The sequence below is a fragment of the Xyrauchen texanus genome, chromosome 25 (assembly GCF_025860055.1).
Source record: "Xyrauchen texanus isolate HMW12.3.18 chromosome 25, RBS_HiC_50CHRs, whole genome shotgun sequence".
Classification (NCBI taxonomy): Eukaryota; Metazoa; Chordata; class Actinopteri; order Cypriniformes; family Catostomidae; genus Xyrauchen; species Xyrauchen texanus.
In genome coordinates this window covers 20,980,283-20,999,992 of record NC_068300.1, presented here as the reverse complement: position 1 = coordinate 20,999,992, position 19,710 = coordinate 20,980,283, and the positions used below count along the sequence as shown (strand labels likewise).

General features: G+C 38.3%; 1 protein-coding gene across 2 annotated transcripts in view; it reads left to right on the top strand.

Moving 5' to 3' along the window:
* The window catches only part of LOC127619277 (nck-associated protein 5-like), a 37,095-nt gene extending 17,493 nt beyond the window's left edge, over positions 1 to 19,602 (top strand). For both annotated transcript variants that reach the window (XM_052092133.1, XM_052092134.1), the window contains 11 exons: positions 5,459 to 5,587; positions 5,675 to 5,743; positions 5,942 to 5,980; positions 6,226 to 6,345; positions 7,205 to 7,291; positions 7,402 to 10,511; positions 11,991 to 12,123; positions 12,248 to 12,323; positions 14,861 to 15,160; positions 16,234 to 16,376; positions 16,535 to 19,602. In XM_052092133.1, the coding sequence (XP_051948093.1) occupies positions 5,468 to 5,587; positions 5,675 to 5,743; positions 5,942 to 5,980; positions 6,226 to 6,345; positions 7,205 to 7,291; positions 7,402 to 10,511; positions 11,991 to 12,123; positions 12,248 to 12,323; positions 14,861 to 15,160; positions 16,234 to 16,376; positions 16,535 to 16,786 (4,449 nt within the window). In that variant the 5' untranslated portion in view covers positions 5,459 to 5,467 and the 3' untranslated portion in view covers positions 16,787 to 19,602. The remainder of the gene's footprint in view (positions 1 to 5,458; positions 5,588 to 5,674; positions 5,744 to 5,941; positions 5,981 to 6,225; positions 6,346 to 7,204; positions 7,292 to 7,401; positions 10,512 to 11,990; positions 12,124 to 12,247; positions 12,324 to 14,860; positions 15,161 to 16,233; positions 16,377 to 16,534) is intronic.
* Positions 19,603 to 19,710: the final 108 nt, after the last annotated feature.

The following is a 19,710-nucleotide window of genomic DNA, read 5'->3' as shown; positions in this document are numbered from 1 at the left end:
CTTTTAAATTTTTTAACTTTTAAATTTGGTCCCCACCAGAAACATTTCTGTGCCACTAGCGCCATCGAACGGAATTGCAAAAATAAACATTGTTTTCAGACAGCCTTCCGAATACGCCCGTCATCTGCTGTTGATAGAACAAACAGATAGTCCCACTGCAAACTCACTCATTGGTTGAGTCAGTTGTGTTGTGTCAGGCTGGACTCAAAACAGACAGGAATTGACTGAGAAAATTGCTTACTTATAGTTGTCTCTGCATGTTAAACTGGGATAGGGGAAAAGATATCTTAACATAAGATATTCTTTAAAAGTCAGGTTTTTCAGATTGGTGATTTACTAAGTGAAAGTTGGAGACCAGCATGAATGCATAATGATTATTTGTCCCAGTTAGTATTTCATAATATATTTAATCCGCAAAATGTCCTATTACAAATCTGTGTGGATTGTCACATGTGTGCAGCAAAGAGCAATTTGACAATCCTTATTTGGTCTGCATAGAACACAAACATGAAATTTAGGGTCAGATACAAACTGATGCTAATCTGTTTAGGTTCTTACAAGAGCAGAGGGGATTAGCCTTGTTCCACTGAGGGAGTGAGAGCATAGTACTTTAAGTGTGTGTCAGAAGTAATTGTACTGCAGGTGAGGCCACAAACCTTCAGGACATCTGTTCTCGACAGAGGCGCAGTTTGACAGTGATGCAAGTGCATCGGCGTAAACATTAGTCATAATTTGAATTCCGAGCTGTCATTTCATAAACGGGTGACGTTAGTGATGTGGCTATGAGCAATTTGACTGAATAATAGGTCGATGGTTTTCATTTCTCATCCTGGAGGCACCATACTAACACATCTTATTCAGGTCATTAGGTGCCAACTCAGTGGTGTAGCGGTCGAACCAGGTATAGTAGTTCTGGACTGAAAATTGTTTATTTGGCTTTTGTTTAGATGGAATGAAGTAGTTTGGAATGGATAAATGTAAACCTGACATTGAGAGGCTCAACTTAGTTAAGCTTATTACTGTTGAGGCAGTCTAGTACAGTGGCTCTCAACTGGTGGGTTGTAACCCCAAAATGTCTCCTCGAGTCTGTTAGGGTCACAGCAGTGGTAAAAAAAAAACAATGCTAAATACTAATAGTAAAATTTATCATCTTTTGTTGTTGACATCAAAGGTCATACAGTATGTTCAATCAAATTGTATGGTATTTTATTGCAAATCCATCTGTCACTTGGAAAAATCTAGCCAAATAAGGCAGATGCCAACATGGACCAGTTGTTTGACATTCCCTCATCCTCAAAAACCATGAATAAAACTATGCAAGGTAAACAAAAATACAACCCAGACTGCATTATATACAGTTTTTACTTGCAAAATGACATTGGTATGTGCCGATCTCAATAGGTTTTGTGTGGTGTATTATTAGCAGCCAGAGCTTGAAAAGATTAAAATTCAATTTCTTGTTGAGCAATTTTGAAATGGTCGCCACTTTATGTATAATCAGAGGCTTGAAGTAAAACCATTTTAGAACCACTGGCCTAGGGCAGTTGTTCCCAACCATTTTTCTTTGAAGCCCCCATATATATATATATATATATATATATATATATATATATATCTCAAGTGTGTGTGTGTGTGTGTGTGAGAGAGAGAGAGAGAAATATGATGATTATAATATAATGATTTTTAGAATGTCAATTTCCTGCCATACAACGAGATTTTGTATAACAGCAATGGCAATGATACTTGCAGTTGACACATATCGACTGGAAGCTACAGTATATAATTTTGGTGATTATCGACTCAGTCCTGCAGCTGTTTGATGGTCTCATAATGCGTTAACATGTCAACAAGGAAGGCAGTTTTAAGAGGTTTTACATTCCATGGTTATGAAGTTGCAAAAATTCCATGCATTTTTAAGATCCAAGAAAAAGAAAATTACAAGCACTTGGTGCGCTTCATTCTCATACTGTTGTGCTAAGATGCTCTGGTTTGTAAAGTGAAATGTAATTAAGTTTTTGCTACAATTTCCATGGTGTCAAGTTTATGTTAAGATTTTGTTTATATCTTATTGAGTTGAACGAGAATGCGTTGACATGCTGTCTTACTGCTGTAGTGCATTTTAGGTATCTTTGACCACCTCAACCATATTTGTAGCTAAAACTATGTCAGCTTCAATTGGTCAAAATGTAATTCTTGAAAAATGTGGCATATTCGTAATGCTTTCGGCAGACTTGAAAGAAAGGTACAAATGTACAGTAGCAGTAAATACAATTTCTCATCGTGTTTGACAATTCAAATCATTGCTAGCAGTCATCTCTCCACTGACAGTGATATCTTAAAGACTTCAAAATAGGCTTTTGAGGCTCTGTTTCACCAGAATAAGCTTTCATTTCATCCATTAATTTTTCATTGCTTGCTAGTGATTCATAGATGAAAAGGAAAGATGATTGAGGCTGGTGGTAGATCACATCTCCTGAGATTGCCCAGCCCTGGCCACCAGCATTCAAAAAGCAGGCAAGCATTAACAACACAGTAAAAATAGATAAATGAACAAAGACATAAACATGGTTCTTGCTAATCCAGAAGTATTCAAAACGTTGTGGGGTGTATTTTCAACTGACGTGTAATCACTTATGTGTAATTACATATATGAATGTAGATTTAACTTCCTTGGAGGGCAGTCAACTTTTTCACATGTATGGGTTAGGCAGACACGTGAGAAATTGAGCGTGTTTTTTTTTATTATTATTTTTAAGAATACTACCCTGTAATACCAGTTAGTTCTACTCCTCTGGCTCTATTCACTCTAAAGAAGGCTATCATGTAAACATGATAGTTAAGCTATAAGATTCCATTTATTCTTTTGTGCCTAAGGCTTTGGATTGTTACAATATAAATTTTCAAGTTTTTGGCTTCTATACTTTATAGGTATTTTTCCAGCAATCAAAAACAGAACAAACCAATTAAAACGTTTAATTTATTCCAGAATAGAACATCAGATAAGGTATTTTTTCATTTATTGCTTTTCAACACATAGACACATGATTGACACATGGATGCATAGCATATTCTTGAAAATACTGAAATTATAAAATTGTGGTGTATAATTGCTGAAAATGGTATTAAAATTTAAAATGAATTGGTTCAATATTTTATGTATTAAATATCTGGTATAATAGCAGTAAAACATTTAATGGCAACATGCATTAGTTTGTAAGATTTGTGATGTGTAGATAGAGGATAAGATTTGAATTATGATTAAACATTACTAGTCTAATAATGATAATTATTTTCCTAATTTGTCATTTGGATAAAAATTCTCTGTTGATAAAACAACTTAAACCAGCCCAAATTGGCTTGCTTGTCTTAGTTGGTTTCCCAGCCTGTACTGGATTTAGAGGGGATTTGGGCAGCTTGTCAGATGGCAAACCATCTTGGCCAGACTGTAAATTTAGCTAGACCAGCTTAAACAAACCAAAACCAGCATAGGGGGTTTTCAAAATAAAAAAAAAATGCACTGTACATGCTTCCACTCTGCACAGCTAAATGTGCCACAGTTATAGTACAAATATGTCTTCCTCTATTGGAAGACTATCCCTTGTGTTTCTATGAAAAGAGTCTGCCATGTGAAAGGAGCCTCCTGGCACTGCAGTGTTCCTAGAGGAACTACCAGTCGTATAGTGTGGCCTGGAGCTTGTCTTAGTGCCATTCTTTACTGTCAAAGGATAGTTTATTCTCTGACACGCTAAACCCTCTCAACCCTCCGACCCCAATAGCCTTTGTATTAATTTACTCTCAGAAATGGAGTTTCCATTTAGCTATTCACTTGCAAAGAGTCAGACATCTATGGATAGGCTTGCCACATAGATGGGCATAAAGAATGCTTTGAGGATCAATTATGAATGGGTCCCATGAACATGCATATTGATTTTTTGATTAAATTTAGCAATGATAGTCCATCCGCTACAACATCCGGTGTTCTTATTGAAGGTCAACTGTATCGTATAGTGCAGTGGTGGGAATGGGTGGAAGAAGGCTACTTGAGTTATGCTGTTAATTAATATAGTTGGGTTTTAGTTGGATCTACACTCTAGTGAAGGGCTTGATTTAAAATCCCCACCATTTTATTTTATATTGCATTTCTCTATGGTTTAGTTAATGAGTTTAATTAAATTACTAACAATACTTATTAATTAATGATTTTATGTTGTTATAATATTTATTTTCTGTCACAAGTTTATATTTTATCTGTGAGAAGCGACTCAATATCCAATTTCCACCTGGTATTAAGATATGTTTCGGGTGATTCGATCACATGTGATCAGTGCTAAATACAGGTCTAAATGGGATCTAAATCGTTTTGTGACCAGATCACAACATCCATTATACAGTATATACACATCAAATTTGTTTTATTTTATTTTTTATTTCTGTGTATTTAATTCTTCGTTTTGTTAAATGCATTTGAGGGCCTTTTATTATTAAATATAAATAGTTTTTATAGATGCTTTTATTTTTTATTTGTTTATTTTTTAATATCCACTTTTAAAGGACTGACAAAGATCGCATGACTGAAGCATTGCTTTTCTCCAAAATATAGGATTTCTTGCAATCTACAGCAGTGTGTAGGATTTTAACTTCAAGCTATAATTCAAAACTCCTGCACAGTGATTGGATAATAGGCCATCATACTTAATTAATTTAATATCATAAAACCCCAGACTTTTAGGATATCATATTCTGAAATGTACACACTATCACATTGGATTGAACACTTGTCCTCTTAGTTTGAATATAGGCCACGAGTAACAGACTCTGATGCAGTCAGTAAGTCAGTAGGTCATAAGAAGTTAGCATGATGGTTGAAATCCTCCTGTGTCAGACCTCTTCTGTCTAATCCGCTCCGATGACACTATTAATGTGGCTACTTCTGCACACTCCTCTGTTTCATTCACAAGTGTGTTTGGAAAGCTGGATTTGACCAGTTGTTTACAATACTTGCATACATGGGTTAAAAAACTTTTTGTATCAAACAAATTGTATTTTATATTAAAATACTTTCTCTGGCCCCAGACTGATATGCAAAAACAGCTATAAGTAATCCATTCATAGGTAGATTTTTTTTTCCATAAGGGTTAACTGTGACTGTGTGCCGTTTGTTTAGAGCGGCCAGTCTAGCCTGACATAGCAATTTTGGCACAACCAATGGTGTGAGTTTGGGCCGGGACTATCTGTTTTTCTAACCAATTGCAGATAGGGGGAGTGTTCCGTGAAAACAATTTTTGCAATTCCCTTTGGTGCTGCACAGAATGCACAGAAATTACACACTTCACCTTTAAGAATGGCACAATAAATTTGCCATTTACAATTTTGACTAAAATGTTCCACCTGTGTGTGTGTGTGTGTGTGTGTGTGTGTGTGTGTATCATATATAAAATGTCTATCTCTCTATTGTTAGATAGAGACAATGTCAGAAGAGGTCCAACATAGAGTGGATGAGGACTTTGAGTCTGAGGAGGGAGATCTTGAGTCCTGTCTGGAGGAAGAGTGTAGCAGTGAGCTTCTGGAGCAGGTGAAAGAACTTCAAGTAAGTATACCATAAACTTCCACCAAGAGTATATTTGTATCAATTTCGTTTCTTTTATTTCTTGATTCATTATTTTTTTTTGAATAGGCAGAGAACTCTGCCCTTTCCCTGGCAAATGAAAGTCAGAGAGAAGCATACGAACGATGCTTGGATGAGGTGAATTCTGATTGACAGAATAACATTTTTTCCTTACCACTCATACGTACATATTCCTAGAGATTTGCAGTGGTTTTGCCTAAGCACCCTGTTGAAGAAAAAAAAAAACACACCTTAAAACCAGAGTTTCTTTTCTCTGTTGATTATATAAACAATTGTTCTCAAAGTAATTTATTTTAAATGCCTGTTTGTTTTTAGGTGGCCAACCATGTTGTCCAAGCTTTACTCAATCAAAAGGTAAAAATACTGTTAAACGCTTTAAGGATCTGAAAGACAATGATAAAAGCTGTACTTTTTTTTCATTTATCAAAATGTAATGTATGCAGTGTAAAATACAAAATGTATGTACCACTATGTTTGCATTTTTTATGTAGTAAAAAATAAAGTGTTTATTGTATAGGGGTAATGACATTTAATAGTGGCGATCACAGTTTTAGCCATAAAATGTTCTATGTTTTAATGGTTGTACATCCTTGTCTTAGGATCTCAGAGAGGAATGCATTAAGCTGAAAATGCGTGTGTTTGATTTGGAGAGGCAGAACAGAACACTGTGTGAACTGCTGCAGGAGAAATTACACAGTCAATCATGTGTACATCAGCAGGTAGGTGATTAAATGTTGAAAATGTGATGGAAAATTGCACCGCACCAGTCATGTTATAGTTTTAAATGTGCTGTTTTTCCCCGAAACATTCTTCTAACTCCACAGGGATGTCATATTAGATTTGTTTACAAATGGAAGAAAATGTCTCAATTAACTTCTTCCTGTTTAATTTTCCAGTGCTGCCCGTGCAGCAATTTTTAATGTGACTAAAAGGAATTTTTGTATAAGACAGAAAAAAATACCCTTGTTATACATGCACAGTGGGGTTCAAAAGTCTTGAGTTGACATTGAAAATCTAGGATTTCAAAATCTAAACCTGGAAATAAACACATTTTTAGGATTTTGAAAAATGTGAACCAATAGAATTGGTTTGATGGAAAATAAATAAGAAAAATTTAAGATTCTGCAATTTTTCTAGGTCACTAATCAAATAAGCAAATTTGTGACATGATAACTTCCTGAGATTTCCTTCCCTCCATTAATGCACACAAGATGCTCCTTGAAAATTCTCAGATCATGCTGGAATAACACGGATCATCAGGGTTTGCACAAACTTGTGGAGTCCTTGCCAGCTTAAGTACAAACTGCCAGTGAATCTAAAGGGGACAAACTAAATGTAAAGAAATCTGAAATTCATGTCAAATTTTCAGCTCAACTTTTCGATCAAATTGTTATGATAATAATTTTATTTGTAATGAAAAGTGTATTAAATAAGAAAATAGAACAAAATAGAAGCATTTTCACAAATTGACTCCCTACTCTATATTTATCATTGTTATACATTGTGTTTTACAAAACCCACTAATTGATTTATATAATAAGACGCTTAAAGCTAACTTGATGTGTCTTATCACAACAGCCAGGACCCTGTATGGAACACATCGGCGAGCTGCAACACAGTGACTCAAATAAACTGACTGAGACTCAGAGGATTCCGCAGGCCAAAGTAGGTGACATACACAAAGAACAAATGCACGGCAGCAGTGTTTGATAAATCTATTATTTATGAGATCAGTGTAGGCAACTTTTCCTTATATGTATGATTCTGCTCCACAGGAAAACAGTGAATGTGCACAAACTTGCATATCTGACACCCAGGGCTCATCCACCTCAATGGAGGCCATGTCCCCATTCTTGAAAAAGAAAGCACACATATTAGAGGTCCTCCGCAAGCTTGAAGAAACAGATCCACTTCGGTACAATCGTTCCTCTGGCATTCCCTCAATCTGTGATTACAGCCAGGCTCTTGCCTCCAAGGAGGCTGTATTAGCCTGCAGAGACAATTCATCCAGGTGTAATGCACCCAAAGCACATTGTTCCCATTCCTGTCCAGATGTTTGCACACATCAGCATTTGAATGGAGGAGAGCACAGCAATGTAAAGTGTGGTAGTTGTAGCACATGCCTGATGCTGTCCAATAAAGATTCTGTTTGCTTAGCCAAGAGTAGTCACAATTGTTGCACTTCAAACCCCATTACTATTAATAACCTCAATTTGGCTTGGCCCGATTTCCAGGAGAATACGGACTTGCAGAGCCTTGTGAAGCCTGCCACAGGTACAAGTGAACCGTTTGTTAATAGAACATCTGCTGATGTGTCCATTCTTTCAGCAGACCATCCTAATGATCCCCACTCATTAGAAGCCCAAGAGTCATATTCCAGATTATTAGTCTCGGAAAGAGATCAGCCCAGAGGAGTTCCCGGTCATATGTCCATAGAAACAAGAGACAAGAATAGGCTGTCAGACATTCTGCTTGAGTCCCAATCAAACCGGTCAGGTGGCAGCACCTGCAAAGTGATGATTTGTGATGATAGCGCAATTGATGTTACCCTACTGGACTCTGACTTAAAGCACTTAAATGCTGTGGTGCCACAGAGACTTGAGAAAGTTAGTGGTAGTGAAGAGTTTGCAAATAAAGAAGACACTGACTGTGTCTGTGGAGCCAACACAGCTGCCTCAAAGCTGCCAACTTTTGGACTCAAAAACAATGCACACTGTGAGATAGAAAGCAATGAACCAGTTCACAAAGGTCTATTATTTTCACCCAATGAGAACCATACTGCCTCAAAAGTATTGGAGGACATTTCCATCCCTGTGAAAGACAGTACCCCACCTGATCCTCAGTCCAACAGATCTAAACTTGCAATGAGCCCCCATCAAGTTTCCTGCATTAGAGAGGTCAAATCCTCTCCCTCCAAACTTCTCAAATTCCTGAAAATACCCACTCTTGGAGAACGTACAGCAGTACCAAATACACCCCATCTCAGTCCACAATTGACTCGTAGTTCAAAGATTCCTTGCCGGAGCAACAACTATGAGGTGCACCAGTCACCTGTTGCTACACGAAAAGCCACCACAACCGAGAGGCAAAGACAGTTGCCAGGCTCTAAATCCGAATCACACTCTGCTCCAACTTCTCCACCCCAGCCTGATGATGTCCCCACACCACTGACAAAGGACCTTAGCTGTGGAATTCCTAAAACAAGTCGTGTAGCCAAACCTACACAAAGTTCTCATGTTCGGAAGACCCCTCAGAAGATACCACACTACGAAAATGTCTCGGATCTCTCCAAGACATACGGCACTGATGTATCCCAGTTGCTTGGGGAAGTGAGCTCATCTCTTTGCATTGCCAGTCCTAGTAGAGAAGGTGTGAAAGGAAAGCAGCTAACGTTTGGTATGGAGCGGCCAACAAGTCTGAGGCAGAATGATATCTCACCAGAATCTGATTCTTCAGACCAGGAGGACAGCTCGGAGAGCCCGGTTTGGCATAAGCAAGTCAATCATCGTAGTCTGCCTAGTCAGTCATCATCGCAGAAGGTTCAGAGCGGGATCGGCACAAGGTCCAGAAGCCAAGAGAAGAATGAGGTCATAGTTAATGATCCACATATCAAAGAGTCACCTTTCAAAAGGGATGATCCACCACCTGTTCCTAGAAAACCAGGGATTGGAAGACATTCAGGTGAATCAAACCATTCATTTAAAGAGCGTCTGGCTGCACTTGGCAAGCTAAGGAACCCAGAGGAATTTACTTCTTGTCCTCAGATTGCAGAAAAGAAAGAAATTCAGTCTGCTGATATTATACCAACATTGACCAATGATAAAATCAAAACGGCTGAAAGAAATTTTGATTGTAGGTCAGGAGAATATAGACTTCCAAAAAATTCAGAATCCACTGATGATAAACTCTACCATTCAGGTCATCTTGATGGTTCCGTCTCCAAACAGCAAGGATCCTTTCAGCATGCCGACCAAGCAGTCAAGTCACTTCCCTCTAGCTCGTTAGTCTCGAAACTTGAACATGAATCTTCTAAAACATTTTTAGCAAAGCAGGAGAGCCCAAAATCAAAGATGCATCAACCATCTGCTAACTTAGAAGCTGCACAAGCATTACGCAGCTATGCTAAAGGTACAACACCCCACAGCCTTTCATATAATGGTAAAAATTTTGCTGGCCCCCACAGTAGTAGTCCTAACAAAATCCCACTCAAATCACCGACGAAAACTGTGCCGCCATCTATGAAACGAGATGGGAAACCTACTCAGGAGTTTCAGAGGTACATGTCAAAATCTGAGGACAGGAGCCATCTCAGGGCCAATAAGAAGAAGACTTCTTATGGAGAGAGCCTTCCTCCTCCACCACCAAGGCCGGTAGAATCTGTAGAAGAAAAGAGGCACTCTGCTCCCAGCCCGCAGTCCTCTATTGAGCAGAAGGTCATGAAGGGCATTAAAGAGAATATGCTAAAACTGCAAGAGCAAGATAAAGGGCAAATGGTTGAGGTCAAGCAGAAGGCTTCCAATGGTATTGCCAACTGGTTTGGCCTAAGAAAAAGCAAGCTACCAGCCCTGAGCCGAAAACCAGAAGCACTGAAAGGGAAAGATGACAAGAGAGAATGGAAACTTAATATATCTTCGGTTGGCAAGGACTCCAAGGGTGCTGCTAAGAAAATGGAGAGTGAGAGCTTGAACATATCTATGTTAATTGAGAAAGCTGAGGGCTTACATAAAGCGCTTGAAGAAGAACGGGCCTATGTGAATGGAGTGGCTTTGGATCGCCAAGGAAAAGGACATTCCTGTGAGGTGGTGATGGATCAAGCCCAAGGGCAGTTGTCTGTAATGTACAGAGGATTGCCATCTGACAATTTCATGCAGCAACTGCTAAACCGGTTAGTACAAAACTGTATCTCAACTTACAATATTTGTTTCCCAGTAAGTTCTGGGAAGGTTAGATTGTGATTTATAAAAAAAATTCAATCCTTCAGTGAATGTTCTTACAAATGTAGGATTTGATTCCCTAAAAAAATAACCAAATGGGAACCATACAATACCATTAGGGAAACATTCTTTGTTTTCTGGGATATAGATTATTGCTATGTTATATATTTGTATTCATTTTGTTGGTTACATTCCAAGCAGACACAGAGGCCAAATTAATTGCAACTGAATGTAAGCTTTACAGCCATTTTCCTATAGTCTTTCCCCTTAGGAAATTTCTTGATGAGAACTCTTAGGAGGAACTGCACAGCCTATGAAGCAAAAGCAGTAGTGTTTTCATCTAGTGTCTACAAATCAAAATCAACAACACCAAACAAAACATTTTGTTTTTGTTCTGTTGGGGTGCATGAGCCTTGTGGTAGTGAGAGGAGAGATGAGGCACTCTCGATAAACATCTTATTATTGTATCTGTTATCCCAGGAAAAATTCAATGTGGTAATCCAGAAATCACTTTATTTTCTGTATAGTAACAGTACAGATGCAATGAAAACTCAAACCGAGTCTCCCGTTGGAGTCACGCAGCATCTCTTCTCACCTCTTGCACACACAAAATATGTGAAACTAGTGATTTTATTAGGATACTTTGTTGGTTTTTGGGTATTGGAAAATGCAAAAAAGTGCAATTCTCTGAATAGAAGTCTAGCAGCTACAAGTTTGCTTACTCATAGCGTCTGTTGACTCATCGACTCGTGTTTCTCATTGCTTTGTGCTTTGACCAATCACAGGTTGCAACACCTCCTACAGTCCCTATTCTCTCAAAAAGTACTTATCCGGGAGTAAGAGCTAAAATAGTCCCTCTAAATGGCTAAGAAAAACAATAGTGCCTCATGCGAAAATTACGAATAATAGTAGTTCTGAGTAAAAGTACCTAAAATGTTCTTATGTCAAGTTGTACAAAACAAACACATAGCCAGGTTGACGTAATTGTTGTGCAGGTTTGCATGAAAGGAAAGTGACCTTATGTGATTAAAGACTTAATTTGATAATGACTTGTTAGTCAGCTGCTTTGTCAGTGACTGGGAATTCTTATGGATAATTTTCATAGTAGCTTGACCGGGATGTAAAACGAAAATTCTTCCATCTACTCGAACCCCATATATGGTGTGTGACTGTTTGGAACATAAAGAGTTATTTCTCTGAATATAATATAATAATAATAATACAGTTAGAAATTGAAGAGGCAGTGAAGCTCCAGAAAGAAAATATAAGTACCATTAAAATTGTTGATTGTGTATTCTAAGTCTAATAGAAGCTATACAGTTTGTGTGAGGAACAGAACAAAATGTGAGATATTGCATTGTACTCAAGTGTAGAAAAACAATTAAAAGTGCTTTTCAGATCACTTATTTTTATCCTTATTCTTCAATAAGGGTTGATGGGCAGGACACAGGGATCACTATGGCACATCGACGCTTCTCATTTGACTGTAAATCCAGACCTGTATTTAGTCATCAGAGCACAGGCATTCCTAGTCAGAGAAGAAGCAGTGATGACATGGAAAAGGTAAAATCATAAGTTGAAATAATCACCAATTGAAATGAATGGAAATCAGGCACATTTTAGGTTTGAAAGTAGTTAATGTGATGTTGCTTTTTTAATTTCAGTTTAAACCCTTCATATTCCACAGGTTTCTACTTTATTAAGTAAAAATGTTACATCGGATGAAAACCTGGCTGAGACGATTCACCATGAACACTTTGCAGGTAAATTATGATTACAATGCATGGCGTCAGTTTTCATAGGCAAGAATTCTGATTGTTTAGCATATAGCCACAAAAAACAGGTTTAAATCTGGTTGTACAGACTCTGATGATGAATGATCTAGGTGCGTCTGAGTTTTTCCCCCCATTACGGTGACTCATTCTCAACAACAGCTGCATGGCAAACAGAAATTTTGTTTATAGAGTTTAATATGCATGTCTATACTTTTCATCATATTCCTTGTGAACTCCTTATTTAATAAAATCCTTATTTAATCCAAACTAGCCTTTTTATTAATTACTGCATTAGCAAAAATAAGTGACATTGGTTTAATTAAATACTTTAGGTAGAAATAAGAATCAATTGGGTAAGTAAATATGAAATTTACTTTTTTGGTCACAATCAAAACCACTAACCAAACACTGCTTACCAAAATGGGGCTTATGGCCATATAATAATTCAAATGGGGAAAACCCTGTTGATGCTTGCGGGACCTCTCACACTACAAATAATAGGGGTTCGAGCCACTTATCCCAATTTCGAGCATCTTCGTGAACTAACTTAGGAATCATATTTTTAAGGTCTCATTAATTAGCTCGACCAAGCGTCCATTTGTGTTTGGTACACGCAAATAGATTGTCTGAATAGATTTAATACCTGATAATTCATACAGCTTGACTTGAAAGTAGTGCCTTGATCAGTAAGGATTTATTTCGGTATCCCCACTTGGGAGATGATTCTGAAGAGTGCCTCTGCAGCACTATAAGCTGAGATGTTGCGAAGAGGCGCTGCTTCCAGGTATCGCATTGCATTGTCCTCCAGAACACAACTGGCTAACATCCATGTGAATGCCCGGCCATAAGAAATGGGCCATGAGATGGTTTAGTGTTTTCTCCTGTCCCAAATGACCACCATTGGACTATGATGAGCCGCCTGAATATAATTTCCTGACGGCTCCTTGGTACTAACAACTGGGTTCTTTTGTATAAGTGTCCTGCATCACTAGATACAACCAATCGTTTATAATTGAGAAATACGGATATGTGGGTGCAATGCGCAGCTGAAGGCATTGACCATCAATTAATTGGTCAAACGTATGCTTAAGAGTCTCGTCTTGTGTCTGATTCAGAAGAAAATCCCAAGCGGGAATTCCCCTAAGTGCTGGGGATGTCGAGGCTCCCTTACGTCATCCTGATGTGCAGCTTACGTAGACAGCCCCAGCTCCGCTTCCCCGTCGGCGTATTGCACACCCCACACCATCCCACTGTATTACAGGACTCATCCACACACAACCCTTTTAACAATTTGGAAAAAGCCTGCCAATTAGTACCAAAAATTAGTGGATGGGTGAGGTGGGAACTAACTACAGCCTCAATGTTATGCTTTTGACCCTGAAATAGAATAGTGACGGTCCATGCAGGATAATCATAAATATCCCCATGCACACATCTCTCCTTCACCCAATTATTTGTAATCAATGCACCATTTTGAAGCGAGCGAGCAAGCTGTACTGCTGTACTGCTTCATCCAGTGATAGTGGGCGGTGGCACTAGGCCCACTCTGCCGATCTTTACGTTAGTTGAGAGACGTCGCTGGGCACCTCAGCCAGCACCCACCGCCGGCAGGCATCATGGAGCAAACATTGGAGTCAGGGATCGGAACTGCTGGCGGTGCTCCTCTGGACTGCGGCTGACCCGCTGCAGGATGGATTTCTTCAGATCAGGGTACCTCAGGAGTTTGTCTACCGGGAGCTGTTGGGCCGCTATTTGGGCCAACCCCAGTCAGCAGCAGTAAGAGGGGGACTGGCCATTCCAGAGCTTGGACCGTGTGCTCATAGAGCTCCAGAAAGTTATCTGGATCATCTTGTACCCATATTTTCACAAGCAACACAAGGGGGTTCGTTGCTGCTGGGGTTATGGAGTGCGCCCCCTCTTGAGGCACAAGCTCAGCCACACCCATGTCACACATCACCCATAAGGGCCTGGTGTTGAGCCTAGTGGATGCTGGCGAGGGATCGGAACTCTTCCTCCAGCGGCGAAGATGACTCCATAGCAGCGTACTCTTCCTCCTTGTCCCAGGTTCAGCACCAGTGTAGCAAAGGTTCGTATTTGGATCAAAGGAGTAAATGGGAGATGGTTTTCACACTCCACAGGAGTCAGAGATTTATTAACAATAATAATAGAAAATCACTTTGCAGTTTCACACTCAACCAAAAGAAAAGATGAGACAGTTCTGCTTTTCAGCACAACACTCTGGTAACAGACATGTATTCTCTGGTCTGTATTTCTCCCTCTTTCTCTAGACTGGGCAGTCTTTTATCTCCCCCAACTCTCACTGTGAACATTGAAATGTTAATTGGTCACAATTCATCTCAGGTGGTTGTCCTTACCACATTCTCACTCCCCAAACGGGCGCTCGACCACGCCCACACCTCCACACATATATACAGTATATCCTGTAAAATATGCATATATAATATAGTAAATACAAATTTTTACTTTTAACTTCAACTTTTTCAAAATGAAACCCTCTCTTACAGGTTCAGGAATCTCTACACACACCCTTGACAGTGGCATCGGCACTTTTCCTCTTCCTGACTACAGTGCAAATGCTGGTTGCAAAAGCATTTCCAAAGGAAAGGCACATGGGGAGAATGACCCTTCTCTTCTCCAGGGAAAAAATGGCTTAGGGACGAAGATTTCCCACAAGGTCTGGACTTTGGAGAGAGAGCTGTCATCTTTAGAAGAAGACTATATGGGGAGTCAGGATCTGGACCATCACACCAGCACTATGGAAACCAAGATTCCATCCAGCCAGATTGCAAACATTGTTCATGATGGTATGACTTGAACATTATATTTGTAATACAATGCTTTTTTGTTAAAATAACTTATTTATAGAGTATTACTGTAAATGGCCATGCTAAACCAATATGTGAAATATGCCATGATAGAGAGTAGCTTTATTCTGTCATCTTGTTGAATTTGGAGGGAGCTTGTAGAATATTACACCACTTTGCTGTAACTAGCCCGTTCACATTGCCAGGCTCTATTTGGAGCATAGATGTCTGAAAACTCTTAGCTGTCCCTTAATATTATGGAGTTATGAGACCTTTGAATATAGAATGATTTTACATTTAATAAAAGGCATTATTTAAGAATTTTGTTAAAATATAACCGATACAGTGGGGTCTAAATGTCTAGACCACTTTTGAATATCTCACTGGGCACTTTATTAGGAACACTATGGTCCTAATAAAGTGCCCAATGTGGTCTTCTGCTTTTGTAGCCCCTCTGCCTCAAGGTTCAACATGTTGTGCATTCTGAGATGTTGGTTATCTGAGTTACTGTACTCTTTCAGTCAGCTCAAACCAGTCTATCCATTCTCTGTTGACTCTCTCATCAACAAGGCATTTCCGTCCGCAGAACTGCCGCTCACTGGATGTTTTTTTGTTTTTGGCACCATACTGAGTAAACTCTAGAGACTGTTGTGTGTGAAAATCCCAGGAGATCTGCAGTTACAGAAATACTCAATCCAGCCAGTCTGGCATCAACAATCATGCCACGGTGGAAATCACTGAGATCACATTTCCCCCATTCTGATGGTCCATGTGAACATTAACTGAAGCTCCTGAACCTTATCTACATGATTTTATGCATTGCACTGCTGCGACATGATTGGTTGATTAGATAATCACATGAATATGTAGTTGTACAGGTGTTTCTAATAATTGCCCAGTGAGTGTATGTCTTAATTATTTAGCATCATAATGTCTTTTGTATTACATTTTTCAAAATTCTAAAAACTTTTGTTTCCACATTTTAAATTCAATTTGTAATCCAGATTGTATTATATGTAGATATGTAGGTATTTCTTTCTCATTGGATAATAAGCTGTGATTTGTATTTTCAGGCACTGAAATCTGTGGAGCACCTGTGAAATTAGGCCCCACAAAGAACTGGACTTTCCCTAACCTCAAAGCATCTGCAGAGCCATCTGAGGTTTATCTTGGAGATGGAGTGGAGTCAGTCAGTCATAAGAGTTCGTTTAAGAGGGTGAGCATCACTTAGGACTCCTATAATTACTCAACAAGAAGATGGAAACAACAAACAACGTCCTTTCTGTTTTAATTAAACAGAAAAAATGATATGCTTCATGTGTTCATTCCTACTGTGTTACTCACAATGCATTTTCTGGTCTGTTTTATATGCAGCGCAACAAGACTAGTGATTCCATGGTCAGCCGTGAAGGCGACCCAAGAAGTCTTCCTCAACCTGGCCAGGCACGTCGAGGCAAAAGCCGGATTCCTGCTAACCCAGAGATGGTCAGGGACACTGGTCTAGAGTTGGTGAGAGAAAGACCTGATGATAGTCTGTCTCCAAGCCATCCCCAAGTTCTTGAGACCCCCGAATCCCTGAGCGATTCTCTCTATGACAGCCTCTCCTCCTGTGGTAGCCAAGGCTGAAATGGTTTTAGAAGTTAGGACTGAATGATAACCAGGTACCAAACTTTATATTGTAACCCTGATTCTCGTGATACTTCTTACGCTTCAGACATTTTAGGAGGAGGATACTTACGGGATAACCCATTTTTTTGACTGGAAAAAACTCACACAAAATGTTACTCCTGTACACAAGATACCCATGTTTGTATCTCAGTTATCCTGATGGATGGAAGAAGGACTTTTACAGTGTGCTTGTTGTGATTTTAAACCATTATAACAACTCTGTCACCTCATTCGTGTTCTCTGTTTCTAGTAGCCAAGTAGTGATGTTGATATCATATTGTTATAGGAATAGTTCATCCAAAAATGAAACTTCGTTAATCATTACATTACCTTCATGTTCTGAACTTGTATGACTTTTCTTTTAGCCTCAGTGACCATTCGCTGAGATAACATATGGTCCCATGGAAGAAAATAAGTCATTTAGGTTTGGAACGATGACTGTGTTTACATGGACATCAGAAAGCAGGTTATTACGAGGAAAGCAGTGTTCCGGTTTACATGCATGGTTTAAGCGGTGTACTCTTTACTTCCGTATACACGCGGCTCGGTCAGTAAGCAGCTTTCTCCACAGCAACGTAATTTCCCTGTGATGCTTGTGTAAATAACAAACATGGTATCCGAAAAAGACTTCACTATTTCATTCTCTGTAGCTTCACTTTATTTCCAGATATTCCAGAGTTGTTGCTGTGTTTGTTTCCTTAATTATCTATCGCGACCTGCAGTGGAATTGTACTTCAATAGTGGGGTTTCCCTTTACGTAAAACTCCAATATTGCCTCGATGTACAAGCGCATATACGTGAATGTTAGGGACTGTCAATATTTTACATTGGTGTGTATAAATGGTTATAGTTTATTGTGTGTGCTTTCCATACTGTACTCCCAGAAATGTCTTATTGTTGGGCTCCATCCTATAACGTTTGTTATTTGGTCTTTTCCATGCACATGCACACTCTTCAAAAACCCGTTAGACAGCCACTTATGTGTTTACATGGCCACATAAGCAGTGTTCTCCGGTAGAAACCTAGGTGTGCTAAACTGCTTTCTCTTAATCCCTTAAACGGCGTAAAGAAATCAACATTCTCTTTTATATGACGTTTCAGAAAGCCCCTTTCTGCAAAAACCCTGGAATAAACCGCTTTCTTAAGTGCATGTAAATGTGTTCAATATGATGGTGAGTGATGACAGTTTTTATTTTTTCATTTTTGGGTGAACTACCTCTTTAAATTAACTTTACAGATGAAAGCTTGAGTCCATTGCAACAGTCTTCCAGTTTTTAATCTCACAGAATGTTCTGCTATTCTCATGCAACATTAGTGCACATTCTTTGGTAAAATTTGTGTAAAGTTATTGGAATATGAATGTTAATATATGTGAGTTTCAATTAATTTAATATGCTTATTTCATGAAAATAAAAAATATGCATTTGTGTAAAATTCATGCATAGAGATTGTTTGATTCATTGTGTTTAAAAAAACTAAAAAAAAAAAAAAAACTTGTAGCTGCAACATAAATGCTATCCATGCAAGACTGAGCTACAGTGATCCACAGTTTATTTATTTGATTTCTTTGAATAGTGTATTGTAAGACAAGACCACATTTTATTGGTTACTCCTTTCAAGTTGTTTTAAAACATGTACCATGCCTAACTTTGTACTTTGTCTCTCTTGGTGTCTATACTTTAGTTTTATTACCCAAATTTGTCCATGGCTTATTTGTTATGTTTATGCAAGGATTTTTCAAAAACTTTTGACTTGTGAATTCATGACCTATTTTGAACTGTGTTATTGGATCACCCTGCTTACAATCACTGACATATTTATACAAAATTAAAATTTTGACCACAACCAAGTAGTAGAAAACAAAAATGAGCAAATAATCATCAAACCATTCCTTGTGAATTTTGAATACTATGCTGATAAGTCATTTAATATTTTTGTTGATGTAATTATTCTGTCTCTGCCTTACACATCTTTTCACAAGCTGTTAGAAATGATCTGACTCTGGGCCTCTGAAAAAGAGATTTTCATTGGGAAATTCTCATGTTTTTCCACAAACCCATATTTTTTCAGCCGAAAACATTTTGGTGCAATTCAAGTCAAGGTGTAGCAATGCGTGTTTTTGACAATGCTAATCCTGCAAAAAAATAAAAATTATTATAATAAATAATGCCTTGCATTTTCAAGTGGTTGCACAAAAAGCCATAGGTTAGTAGATAAGTAGTACAGCCCAAATCCTTTCTAATATGTGCTGACCTCTTTTTTTTAATAAATCAACCATAGCAAAAGACCAATCAGAAACATTCCCAAACATGTGTACTGTCATCCAGCTGTCTCTCAATGCCCATGTATAATGTACCATTTTTGTAGAGAGGAATAAACTTTGTAGTCCTGCTCCATCTTTTAAGCATGACACTCTTGTTTTGTCACAAAACCTTCTATTGATTTTTTTAAGTAGTTTGTTACTATGTTAGATCCATAATTTGCCTGCCATTAGAACTATTGTTATTTACGTTGTTGTAATTGTCAGGAATATTTTATATTAGTTTGGTATGTTTACAAAATAATGAAGTTGTTAATATATCTGTAAAATGATTATACTGTAAGGTGCTATCTGATTTTTTTTTTTTCACTCTGTCCTGCAAAAGCCATAAATGTGTTCTCATAATCTCCTTTTTAAGCAATCGCCATCACTCATGCAGCTCAATAAAACCTTTTGAAGTATTTATTTTTGTGGTTCATTATAAAATATGTGGCATGGTTTTTGTACATGTAGTTTTAAGATGGATTCCAGTGCCACTAGTGGTAAAGGATGAACAAGTTAGTCATCTAAGAGAGATTTAAGACTACTTGCAATATATGTGGTTCTGTGATATCTGAAAGTT